Genomic DNA, 13,182 nt, shown 5'->3' on the forward strand with positions numbered 1-13,182 from the left:
TGGAAAGGAGCATCAAGCTCATCACCTTGCACGTTCACCACCCTGATAAATTAATCTTATACAAATAACTTATTTAATATTTATTTTATTTAACTAGGCAAGTAAGTTAAGAACAAATTAATATTTATAATTACGGCATACCCCGGCCAACCCTTGGACAACGCTGAGCCAATTGTGCGCCGCCCTATGGGACTTAAGTGATTCAGGCTGAAATCGAACCAGGGTCTGTAGTGATACCTCTAGCACTGAGATGCAGTGCCATAGACTGCTGCGGCACTCGGGAGCCCAATCTGTAGCCTAATAAACTGCAAGCTTTCCTGAGTTATATTGGGAGGACCACACAAAATGTAATCGCGTGACTCCAAGTTCACTTCAATATGATGGTTATTATGTCAATATTTGCACATAAAGACATTCCACCGCCATTTCCCGCATAATTAATTTTGCTGACACAGAAAGATTCCACCATGTCGAACGAACAAACTGTCTGTCAGCATTTATACAATTTTCCTGTTTCCATTAGCCTGGTCGTGACGTTTTTCATACATCAGGTAATTAATCCACATGCAATGGTTGCATGGAAACGTGGCTACAGTTAGGATACTTCCTAATAGTTGCTAATCAGGGTTTTGCATGGATGGCTTTGTTATTGATGTATTCATTTATTTAAACTGGTGACATCACAAGGCAGTAAATAAATTAATAGACCAATAACAAAGCCAACCATGCAAAACCCTGATTAGATGGTCCTGTGTAGATTGCATTTTCAACCAGCAACTATTAGGAAGTAGCCTAACTGTAAAAAACGTTCCAAACTTGTCTGCCAATGACAGCTAGTTTTCAGTTCTCCCCACCCCACTCAGACCACTCCCAGACAATCCTAGCTAAATTATTGTTTGAGAAATAGGTTTTTGCTATAAAGCTATTTTTGTTCAATCTTGACAATTTTAATGGAAAATAATTACAGTAAGGGACTTAAATGATTTGATGTCGATATAAAAACGTCTGCATTTGGGCCTTTAAGGTGGAGATGACAGTCATTTATTTGCCAAATGCAGATGTATTGCAACCATCACACTATATGAGTTGTTCAACTAGCTTTCTCTAATAGACGGCTGTTGGTAGACAGTTTAAGTGCTTACAGTCATTATGTGAAACAATAAAAGTGACTGTTCTTGTTCTCAAATTCTGTATAATGCCATACACATCTTTTAGATAGGCTAGTGTCATATATATATTCTAGATAGGCTAGGCCTGCTTATAATACAAAATGGTTAAATCCACAGGGACTCAAGCAGTGTTGGCACAATTATAATTATTTCAGTGCTTGTTGTGGAAATTGATCATTGTTAATTGATCATTGCATAGTTCTGGGGTGTCCGATGACTGGCACGAGGGACAAATCTGCCTTTTTTAACCAGGTAGGCAAGTTGAGAACAAGTTCTCATTTACAATTGCGACCTGGCCAAGATAAAGCAAAGCAGTTCGACACATACAACAACGCAGAGTTACACATGGAGTAAAACAAACATACAGTCAATATTACAGTAGAAAAACAATGCTATATACAATGTGAGCAAATGAGGTGAGATAAGGGAAGTAAAGGCAAAAAAAATGCCACGGTGGCAGAGTAAATAGAATATAGCAAGTAAAACACTGGAATGGTAGATTTGCAGTGGAAGAATGTCCAAAGTAGAAATAAAAAGAATGGGGTGCAAAGGAGCAAAATAAATAAATACAGTAGGGGAAGAGGTAGTTGTTTTGGCTAAATTATAGATGGGCTATGTACAGGTGCAGTAATCTGTGAGCTGCTCTGACAGCTGGTGCTTAAAGCTAGTGAGGGAGATAAGTGTTTCCAGTTTCAGAGATTTTTGTAGTTCGTTCCAGTCATTGGCAGCAGAGAACTGGATGGAGAGGCGGCCAAAGGAGGAATTGGTTTTGGGGGTGACCAGAGAGATATACCTGCTGGAGCACAGGTGGGTGCTGCTATGGTGACCAGCGAGCTGAGATATGGGTGGACTTTACCTAGCAGGGTCTTTTGTAGATGACCTGGAGCCAGTGGGTTTGGCGACGAGTATGAAGCGAGGTCCAGCCAACGAGAGCGTACAGGTCGCAGTGGTGGGTAGTATATGGGGCTTTGGTGACAAAACAGATGGCACTGTGATAGACTGCATCCAATTTATTGAGTAGGGTAATAGAGGCTATTTTGTAAATGACATCGCCGAAGTCGAGGATCGGTAGGATGGTCAAGTTTTACGAGGGTATGTTTGGCAGCATGAGTGAAGAATGCTTTGTTGTGAAATAGGAAGCCAATTCTAGATTTAACTTTGGATTGGAGATGTTTGATGTGAGTCTGGAAGGAGAGTTTACAGTCTAACCAGACACCTAGGTATTTGTAGTTGTCCACATATTCTAAATCAGTATGTGACTATTATGAGTATTCTAAGTCACCATCTAAATGGTGTTCAAGCCTATTGTGCTGCTGCCTTAGTCAAGGAACAGTTTCCAGTGGAATTTATGTGTAGAGAGAAATATAGTGGGGTGAAATTAGTGTGTTAGGATAGGACATAATTAATGCACAGACTCAGAAGTTTAGTTCATGGCTTTTATATTCCTGCTGGTGGTGGAACATGTAGGTACAAGTACGTGTTACATATTAAAAACAGACATGCACAAATAATAATAATACATAAATGTTTTAAAAACGACAATATTTAGTTATATAGCTATGTCATATGGTACAGTACATTTTCTGTTCCATTTCAACTTATTTTCCAAAACTTTAAAACGGGTCTCCACTTGCAATCTGTAGGTCTGCCAGTAGATGGCGATGTTATCACATTACATTTTCCCTGATCAGCCATCAATTCCCTATTTCACAAAGAGCACTGTTAACAAGTAAACAACACAATTTATTATTGATAATATAAGATTTAAGAATTACACTAGAATAGCCACCCATTCATTTAGCATCGACAATGCCATTGGGTGGACTGGAGAGGGCTATAGTCAGAACGGGACACTAACTAACCGGATCTACTGCCCTACTGACCCAGTTTGACTGTTAGTTTTTTCAATTGCTAACATGCATTGGTCAAAACTGAAGTCACATTATCAAAACTCTTCACACAGTCAGTGAAACGGAAGTGTATGTGGACCAAACTGTGAATCATTTTTCATTGCTTTCACACAAAATGCATCCATTCGTACTCCACCACCTGCAAAACTATATATTTGCAGCATGTTTTCAAATGCTAACACGCCGTTTCCAAAACTGTTAAAAACACATTCAAAACAGGATGGCAAATGTCGTGCATTTCTGCAGTAACCAGATTGAAACATAGAAAATCTCAGCAGAATATTTAATAATTCCAAACACAGCTGATTGCAATTTCAGCTGAATGCCTACCCAAGTGTCCTGTTTTTAGGCTTGTTACTAAACAGACAAAAGAGGACGGGTTCGGAATGATTTCGTTTGGAAACATGGATCAAGGAAGACAGGTTGGTGGGGAAAGAAGAGTGACAGAGAGAGGGAGATTGCGTGGAGGACAAAGGAGAGGAAGACCAAGAGCGGTGGTCTCTGATGAGATAAGGGCCACAATTATTGACCATGTTGTAAACCATGGTCTCTCTTTGAGAGAAGCCGGTTTAAGGGTGCAACCAAATCTGCAGCATTCAACAGTTGCATCAATAGTACAAATGTTCTGGCAAAACAACAGGTGAGATGTGCATCCTTCAATAATAATTTAACCATATATTATAGTACAATACAGCATGTTCACATTTTTACATATACTGACATTTTTTAAAGGATTGATTTGTTTTGTGTTTTTCAGTAGGATCCAATGGTTGCCTCCCACAGCATAGGCAGAATATTATCAGATACGCAGGAAATTGCCATTGTTGACATGGTGATTGGCAACAATGCAATAAAACTGTGGGAAATTCGGGACAGAGTGCTGGCAGACAATATTACTTTTGGGAATGTGAATACGGTCAGCACAACGACAATGGCCAGAGTCCTAGAGAAACATAAAACAAGGAGGAAGCAGTTGGACACTGTACCCTTTGAGAGAAACGGTGAAAGAACTCTGGTATCAATATATCCAGGTAAGTTGTCTGTTCAATAACCAAACAGGGTACATACACAGCTATGCATAATATAATATAATGTACTGTAAAACTGTGGATTTACTGTGTTTGAGATTAATGGAGATGGAAGCCAGGCAAAATGCACGTACATTCATCTTTGTGGATGAAGCTGGATTCAATCTGACAAAAACACACCGCAGGGGAAGAAATGTGATTGGACAGACCGCAAACCGTGGAAGTCCCAGGCCAGAGAGGAGCTAACATCAATGTGTGCAGCACTGTCCAATGATGGTTTGCTGTTACATAAACCACCCATTGGCCCCTACAATACAGAGAGGCTCATTTATTTTCTGGATGAATCCGCATAATCGACTCGTGCCAGTGGAGGAGGGGCCAGAAACTCCCCTACCGTCGTTTTGTGGGTTAATGTGACATTCCAACACTCTGCTGCAGTCACAGACTGGTTTGCTGCACATCCCAGGATGCCAGTACTATTCCTGCCTCCACACTCCCCCTTCCTAAACCCCATAGAGGAGTTTTCCTCTGCGTGGAGGTGGAAGGTTTATGACCACCGTCCACATGACCAGATGTCCTTGCTGGTCACCATGAATGCAGGGTGTGGAGACACTTCTCCTGAAGACTGGCAGGGTTGGATTAGACATTCCAGAAGATACTTCCCAAGATGCTTTGCCAGAGAAGACATAAGATGTGATGTTGAGAACTTGTGGCCAAATGCAGGAGAGAGGGAGAACCTAGAACCGTCACAGTACTGTACAGTTAGTGATTATACTATACATGTTTTTGAAATTATTGCAGCCCTGGAATTTCAGGAACTTGTTTTTTTGTTTCAACTTTATTCTTCACAAGTAAATGACTATATGCAAAGACTATTGACGCAAATTGCTGCATTTCTTATTAATTCTTGTTACATATACTTTAGTACCGTCAATAAAGTCACGGTGTTATTCTATAATGAAATACTGATTTATGTGGAAAATCATTCAAAGAGAAGTACATTTATGTAATGCTTCCCTGTTAGTGTTTTTTAGGTCAGTGTGTTTTGAGTGAGAACTGCTGCCAGAGTTATGGTCGAACGAGCTTATTTTGAGACGTGTATGAACTGTTTGGCCAAGATGCATGTTGGTAATGCAGACTGTGTGAAGAGTTTTGAAAAAGTGGCTTCGGTATTGACCGACGCTTGTTAGCAATTGAGGAAAACTGTAAAAAACCAATAGAGCTCAGAGTCAACAAAGGAATATAGGTAATACACCAGTCCTAAATGTATCACTGCAGACCCCCCTATTCAGTCAATGATGTTTGTTCCTCTTCCCTCTCAATCCAGAATAAGAGGATCAATCCCTCTAAAAGATTGACTGACAACTAAGGCATAGGTCCCTGTAATAACAAACAGAGTTGATGCCTTTCCTGTGTTGGTGTTTCTGATTGACTTCAAGCCTAGAGTGAGAAGAGGTGGACTGAAAGACTACAGTATCTCTAGCTCTGTGGCTGAGTCCGAGTAAGACAGATGGACTGAGCGGAAGTGTGACACTGTCGCAGGCAATATATCAAAACGCCTGTTCAATTGGCATGCTCTATTCTTGAGCGTAGAGTTGATTTTCATTATGTGTCAGTATGTGGTATTGTGGGTATTTGATCTGGGAATGTGATTTGCTGGGTGTGTGAGTGTCTGAGTATTTGTGTATGTGTGTGAGCAGCCCCCCCCCCCTCCCCTAGCTTCATCATTTCTCCTCTGCGTGCCTCCTGAGTCGCTCCACCACATCATCCCCACTGGCCCAGGGCACAGTAACAGCCTTGAACTCCCCTGGCCTGGCCTCGTGGATCTCGGTGATCAGCCGGTGCATGGGGTAGTCCCGCCGGGCAAACGCCGTGTCCCGGGGCCCCAGGATCAGAGACGGGCAGAAGTCGTTGGCCCCATCGCCCACATAGAATACCCTCTGGAACGGCCGCCCACGCTCCTGTGTCCGCCGCATCACATAGTCCCTCAAGATCACCTGCTTGCACATGTTCTCCGGGCAGCGCAGGCAGCTGTGGGAGTGGAATGGGCGCAGCACCAGCCGGCCATCCTTGTCGAAGGTGGCAGGGTTGGTGAAGATCTTGACGAAGAGCTGGCGGGCCCCAACGCGGCGGAGCCAGGACTCGATGAAGAAGGTGTTGGCATCAGACACCAGAACCACTTCAAAGTCCTGCGGGGGGCGGTGGCGGAGGAACTGGAACAAGGCCAGCATGCCGGGAGAGGCGGGGATCTTCTCGATGACGGAGCGGATGGCACTCTCGGTCACGCCCTTCTCTGCCATGTAGGCCAGCACGCGCTGCATGTACTCGTTGTAGTGGCCCGGTCGGTAGGTGTCCTTCAGCCAGGCGGGGAGGTTCTGCCCTGGGGCCGCCTGCACCACCACATCGTCACTGCTCTCATTTACAATGGTCTCGTCAAAGTCGAAGAAGATGAGGAAGCGCCTGTCAGAGGGGGGTGTTGCTGAGTTGGCGGCCATGTTATTTGCGGAGCGTCTGGAACGTGGGGGGGGAACGTCCTCGCCTGGGGGAGATCCAAAGCAGTTCATGATTGGCTTTGACACAACCTCTTACTGAGATGAGTGGCAGCAAAATCCCTCTCTTTTGCCCCTTTCGGTCACGACGAGGCAGGTTGGAAAACACACAGAGTGGGGGTTCTGGGAAGAATTAGTGTATAATAGGCCAGGGAGGAGGAGAGGATGGAAGCAGAGTAAAAAAGTACAGATTGAAGAAGAAAAGACAAACAAAATACAAACATTTAGATAAACTTTTTTTTCAATGGACCTAAATTAGAAAGATTAGAGGTGGAATGAGAAATAATCATTGTGCCAATATCAGCATGGGTTGCATTTCTGCTTGGTAGCCACCCAACATGTGTACTAAAACATCAAACATATTTCTACCCCTGAAATCACATTAAGTCCGAGTAAGTCCCCAAGTCCGAGTCCTTTATAGTCACGAGTCAGTACTTGCAGTGCTAAACTGCCGTCCAATAATTGTTTTAATATACTAAATGCTGTTACATTGTAAGGATATCTAGATAATTTAGCTCTCTAGAGTACTACAACACAGATTGTTTACCATTTGAAACGCCATAACCTAAAATCACATTATCACATAAGTGATTAGCGGCGATGTTCTGTACCTGTGCAGCTGGGATATGTAATAAATGTAATAAGAGCAAGTAACACACGTGATGAGTCAGCAGCATACAAAATAAACTGACATCTTAAATCAAGACATTTTAAACAACGTCAGCCTACAAGTCATACCATGCTGATCTGTTTGAAGCTGCAAGGAGTCAGTTAAAGTGAAAAGAACGGAACATACTGTACTGACCTTCAATGTTCCGTGCTGTCAACAGATGGTTCCCAGAACACTATCAACCAATGCATTGGATCTGTAAAGTGAGGAGGATAATTCAGGTACAGGAAACGCCTGTAAATAACCCACAAGAGACGGGCACCGTTCAATGTTGTAATTATCTACAACGCCAGAAAATGCAGCGCGCTCTGCAGCACTTACTGTAGGCTAATAATGTAACCATCATCATACAATATTAGGCTACATACAATGTATGCAACGAATCTATAGATAGTACAGTACCGCATTATATTATGCCATTTCACAGGAATATCAATTACTTATGCTATAACAATTTGTTCCAAAAACGGAGTAGACTGATGAACATCTAATAGATAAATTAGCCTTGATGCAAATGTTTCCTAATCCACGAGTGAACGCGCTGTATTTACGCACTGGAAAACGTCCTGAAGGTTAGTTGACTAAATCATTCATTTTATTTGTAGAGCGAAGGAACCATAGCAAAAATGTACCAGTAAGAATGTATGTCCACAAACAGTATACCCTACGGCACTCTTGTCCCTCGCGGTATCTCTAAAGTCGCCTAGGTTCTTGAATTGGTCACCGACATGCTGTACTTTGTCCAGTCTTGAACTTGACCATTACTTGGTTATGTACGAGTTTGATTGTCGGGGAATAGAGTGCTTTCAGCTCGATTTATTGGCTGTCAAAACCACTGAGCTTGCTACGGTTATGACGCCATAGGCGACGCAACACCGGCCCATTTTGTCGCCCACCTCCAAGATCCTGTGTAAGTGAACCCATAGAAGCAGTAGACAGGTTGGTTGATTCTGGTTTGAATATCACTCAGCACAGCCTCCAGGGAGAACATGGAGAGATTCCGTTTGTTGTGCTCTCTCAATGTATGCATAACAAAACTGCTTAGGTGGTATGTACACATGATAAGCCTGTTATGTGAGATCATTTACAGACTTTTTGCTGTGTGCGCAAACCACACATCCCTAATTGACCAAAGGGTGACACCAAGAACACGATGTTCAAATTTATGGTAAAATAAACTGAATGGTTTAGAAAAAAGGTGAAAGCAAGACATTTGCACCTCTGAATGCTCAGCCACTTCGACCTAGCAGGCTACCCCTCCCCCAACCCCTCCCCCAGAGACTAATGCCTGTCTACTTCTGAACGCAGATGGGAGTCCAGACTTATCTGGTGCTGTGTTATCACCCGGCCTTCTCCCACTCACCGTGCAAGAGAATGAACCTGACCACCCACTCACATATTCACATACAGCATCAGTGCTGTGGTGAGTCAGTCACTCACACTTTCCACTGCTGTCGGTTGTCCAATGGTTATTTTGCATACAACCTTCCCACAACTTTCTGGGAATGTTGCTTTGTATATGTAAAAAAAAAAATGGCACGCTAGCTCCAACCTGGTGGTGCAGTGGACTAATTCCATGGATAGAGAACATTAGATTATAACTTTGAATCTCACAGATGCCGTGTCATAATATATTTTTTTAAAGTTTTTGCAAGATTAAAGCCTAAGGAAATTCATTTCCATGTGTCCGATCTGTGCTTGGAGTTTGAAAAAACAAAAAAGTTAGTCGTGTTAACAGTCTTATTGAACATGTTAAGACGGTGACTAAACCAGCCGCGTTGCGTGCAAAATAAATGTACATATACATGTTATTCAATCATTTCATCCCAACTGCTCACGTGCGTCCTGTGTAGCCAGGCGCTAAAATAGAACTTGGCTCTATTTTAGACGCTTAACGCGCCACTTCACCCACGTGGGTGATTGAAAGAGGAACGAGGTCCATATTCCAGTCCAGTTGGAAGTAACACAATGTAAAGTTGGTTGCCAAACACCATTTAAAATCCAGGGAAGGAAAAGAAAGCTTCAATGAGAGAAATCTTACTCAAATTTAACTAGGTATTCCCATCATATGGGTGGATTGATTCATTGTCAGAGTAGAAAAACCCATTTGTTTTTGTAGGACTCAAAATTGGCAACAAAAAAAAAGACCATAAGCAATTAATCTCCCATGACAAATTAGCTAGCAACAGCAAGCTATCTAAATGTCCATGAATGTTTCATTTGTGTTTTGACCTGTCAATTAACCTGCATATCATGAACGCATCTGGTGGGGATAGTTCAAATCAACATCCGTTCTCAGAACATTTAAACATTCAGTTTTACCATTTAGGAATCTTTTGGCTTTGTTCCCAAAACCAATTGGGAAGCCAAAAATGCACACTCACAACCTCCAAGGACCCAAATGTGCTAGCTGGGTGCTGCCTCTCCCCCCCAAGTAAACATCTGAAAGCACAAGACACTCATGAAGACAAAAAAAATAAAATAAATAAAAACGCGAAACAGACAGCTTGACACGCACTCTAGGGACTAATATGGGTGGGGTGTCCTTTAACCTGGTTGATGTAGCGTGCATCCACCTCTTGGCACGTGCACTTTATGATCTTCACTTCCTCTTTCCTGAAGGCTAACATACATAGACACAAACCTTGCAGCCAAACACACTGCTGTTAGAAGACGTACTGTTCCCATTAAAAGCTACTTAAAGTAGCTTGATTGTATCCAAGATCACATGTTTTCATATGATTTATGTGGCGTCCTCCATGACAATGTCAACTTTCACTCCCGCTTCCTTCCTGCCAGGCAAACCCAGTTCTCTATTAATAAAAAATAATACAAAAACGGGTGCATAATATTGTCTAGTTATGCACAAAGACTGCTCCAAGTGTTCTCGCAGTGCTTTGCTTACAAAGCTTATTAAGCGGTGGTCTTGTGGCGCTTCAAATTAAAGCACATTTTTTGGGAAAACCGTCAAGCTGCGTTTGTGCAAGCCTTTCATTTATTCATCCCTAGAACGGTTCCTTGAGGGAAACCCCCCCCCCCCCGGACTTTGTGCCATTACGGCTTCTAATGCTGGTAACAATGGAGTTAGTCAGGTCCTCTAAAAAGGTCAGGGGTGCAGAAGACTTGACCTACAGTATTTGGATTGGAACACAAGGCCATTACTACACACTTACCACAGACCCAGGTTGTAACTACCCGCTGTTTCCACATACAAGGAATTGCCACACAATTCAATTCGTGAGAAATAAAGGAAAGACTGATTGGTAAATGCAGTGATTTCAGCCATTTGATCAGTATCAGCTTCCTTCTGTTGATACAATCACATCCACTCACACTGCAGACAAACACTCACTCGCAGAGATCAACAGAGTCCAGCTTGTCAAATGAACCTAAAACGCGACCAGACAAACACAAAACTGACTGTTCCATCTCTGTGGTTGCAAACAGAAGAAAATAGAAAAAGGGAACAAAATATACAGAATGAGCCAGCTTGCAAAAGGAGTGAAAGAGGTCAGTGAGTTGCAGCACCCTATGTAACAGGAACAACCAGAATCAGAGCTGTAGACTCCTGGAGCCTGTATCAAAGAACATGACTAAGCAATTAGAACACAAACCCTATTGATTAAATCAATGTAGTAATTAATAATACAGTCACCTAGGATTAACTCTGGGAAACAGCCCTGTTTCAGCTTTTGCAAGCGGACCCAAACTGTTATAGACCTATATCCATCCTGCCCTGCCTTTCTAAAATCGTCGAAAGCTAAGTTAACAAACAGATCACAGACCATTTCGAATCCCACCGTACCTTCTCCACTAAGCAATCTGGTTTCCGAGCTGGTCATGGGTGCACCTCAGCCATGCTCAAGGTCCTAAACGATTTCATAACCGCCATCGATAAAAGACAGTACTGTGCAGCCGTCTTCATCGACCTGGCCAAGGCTTTCGACTTTGTCAATCACCGCATTCTTATCAGCAGACTCAACAGCCTTGGCTTCTCAAATGACTGCCTCACCTGGTTCACAAACTACTTCTCAGATAGACTTCAGTGTGTCAAATCAGAGGGCCTGTTGTCCGGACCTCTGGCAGTCTCTATGGGGGTGCCACAGGGTTCAATTATCGGGCCGACACCTTTCTCTGTATATATCAATGATGTCGCTCTTGCTGCTGGTGATTCTCTGATCCACCTCTACGCAGATGACACCATTCTGCATACATCTGGCCCTTCTTTGGAACCTGTGCTAAACAAACCTCCAGACGAGCTTCAACGCCATACACCACTTTTTTTACATGGCCTCCAACTGCTTTTAAATGCTAGTAAAACTAAGTGCATGCTCTTCAACCGATTGCTGCCCGCACCCTCCTGCCCGACTAGCGTCACTACTCTAGACAGTTCTGACATAGAATATGTGGACCAAGGTGTTTGATTAGACTGTAAACTCTCCATCCACTCACATGAAGCATCTCCAATCCAAAATGAAATCTATAAATCGGCTTCCTATTTTGCAACAAAGCCTCCTTCACTCATGCTGCCAAACATACCCTCATAAAACTTACTATCCTACCGATCCTTGACTTCGGCAATGTCATTTACAAAATAGCCTCCAACACTCTACTCAGCAAACTAGATGTAGTCTATCACAGTGTCATCCATTTTGTCACCAAAGCCCCATATATTAGCCACCACTGCAACCTGTATGCTCTCATTGGCTGGCCCTCACTACATATTCGTTGCCAAACCCACTGGCTCCAGGTCATCTATAAAAGTATTTGCTAGGTAAAGCCCCGCCTGGTCTCAGCTCACTGGTCACCATAGCAACACCCACCCGTAGCATGTGCTCCAGCAGGTATATTTCACTGATTTTCCCCAAAGCCAACACTTCCTTTGGTCGCCTTTCCTTCCAGTTCTCTGCTGCCAATGACTTGGAACAAATGGCAAAAATCACTGAAGCTGGAGACATATCTCCCTCTCTAACTTTAAGCATCAGCTGTCAGAGCAGCTTACCGATTACTGTACCTGTACACAGCCAATATGTAAATAGCACACCCGTGTGTGTGTGTTGGTGGGGGGTCTGAATTTAGATAAAAATTAAGGTAAACACTTTTTTTTGTCACATTCTTAGTGATCATGATGCATTTCCTCAGTTACAACCTGTCTGTATACAAGACTCCTGTGGTCACCGTTGCAAAAAACAATGTGATGTAGGGCTGAGACTAGGGCTGCACAATATTTACCAAATATTGCGATCATGATATGACTTGCAATTTAGATCAAAACACTTTGGTAGACTGTTGGTTTACCAAAGTAATATTCCGATTCTATGCTTGGTGTAGTTTGGCATGACAACTAAAAAACAAACAAGGTACAATAGAAGTTGTTGTGACAGGGTAGGAACCAGCGTTGGTCAGTTTCCATGGGGACCCTCATTGCATTTGAACGTTACATTCATGGCACTTAATAATAAATTGCAACCTCTTGAGATATACATATTGCAATTTCGATAATAACTCAAATAATTGTGCAGCCCTAGCTGAGACAGACATTTTATTCCATTAGCTGTGAGAACAGGATACCATTAAACCCGTTTGGGATAGGGGGCAGCATTTTCACTTTTGGATGAAATGCATGCCCAGAGTAAACTGCCTCCTACTCGGTCCGATGCTAATATATGCATATTATTAGTAGCATTGGATAGAAAACACTCTGAAGTTTCTAAAACTGTTTGAATGATGTCTTTGAGTATAACAGAACTCATATGGCAGGCGAAATCATCCTGAGAAAGATGTCCCACTTCCGGGTTGGATTTGAGGTTTGTAGTTTTTCAAAGCTTGGCCTACCGAATACACAGTGTCTATGGG

The 13,182-nt window shown here is 42.7% G+C and overlaps 1 protein-coding gene across 5 annotated transcripts; it reads right to left on the bottom strand.

The window, feature by feature from the left end:
• Positions 1–2,591: 2,591 nt before the first annotated feature.
• Positions 2,592–8,265, bottom strand: LOC118365244 (probable phosphatase phospho1). Of its 5 annotated transcripts, none has more exons than XM_035747306.2 (3): positions 7,990–8,265; positions 7,462–7,522; positions 2,592–6,646 (listed from the first exon to the last, which is right to left on the bottom strand). In XM_035747306.2, exon 3 carries the CDS (start codon positions 6,600–6,602, stop codon positions 5,832–5,834), a length of 771 nt encoding a protein of 256 aa, XP_035603199.1. In that variant the 5' UTR covers positions 6,603–6,646; positions 7,462–7,522; positions 7,990–8,265; the 3' UTR covers positions 2,592–5,831. The 5 variants fall into 5 exon arrangements, with proteins under 5 accessions (XP_035603199.1, XP_035603198.1, XP_035603197.1 ...); XM_035747305.2 differs by having other exon boundaries at positions 7,959–8,265; XM_035747304.2 differs by having other exon boundaries at positions 2,592–6,779; positions 7,990–8,263.
• Between the last annotated feature and the right edge of the window lie 4,917 nt (positions 8,266–13,182).

This window comes from Oncorhynchus keta, chromosome 32, assembly GCF_023373465.1.
Source record: "Oncorhynchus keta strain PuntledgeMale-10-30-2019 chromosome 32, Oket_V2, whole genome shotgun sequence".
In the NCBI taxonomy this organism is placed as follows: Eukaryota; Metazoa; Chordata; class Actinopteri; order Salmoniformes; family Salmonidae; genus Oncorhynchus; species Oncorhynchus keta.

Coding starts and splice junctions, on each gene's coding strand:
- LOC118365244 (XM_035747304.2), bottom strand. CDS start 6,671: ATGAACTGCTTTGGATCTCCCCCAGGCGAGGACGTTCCCCCCCCACGT.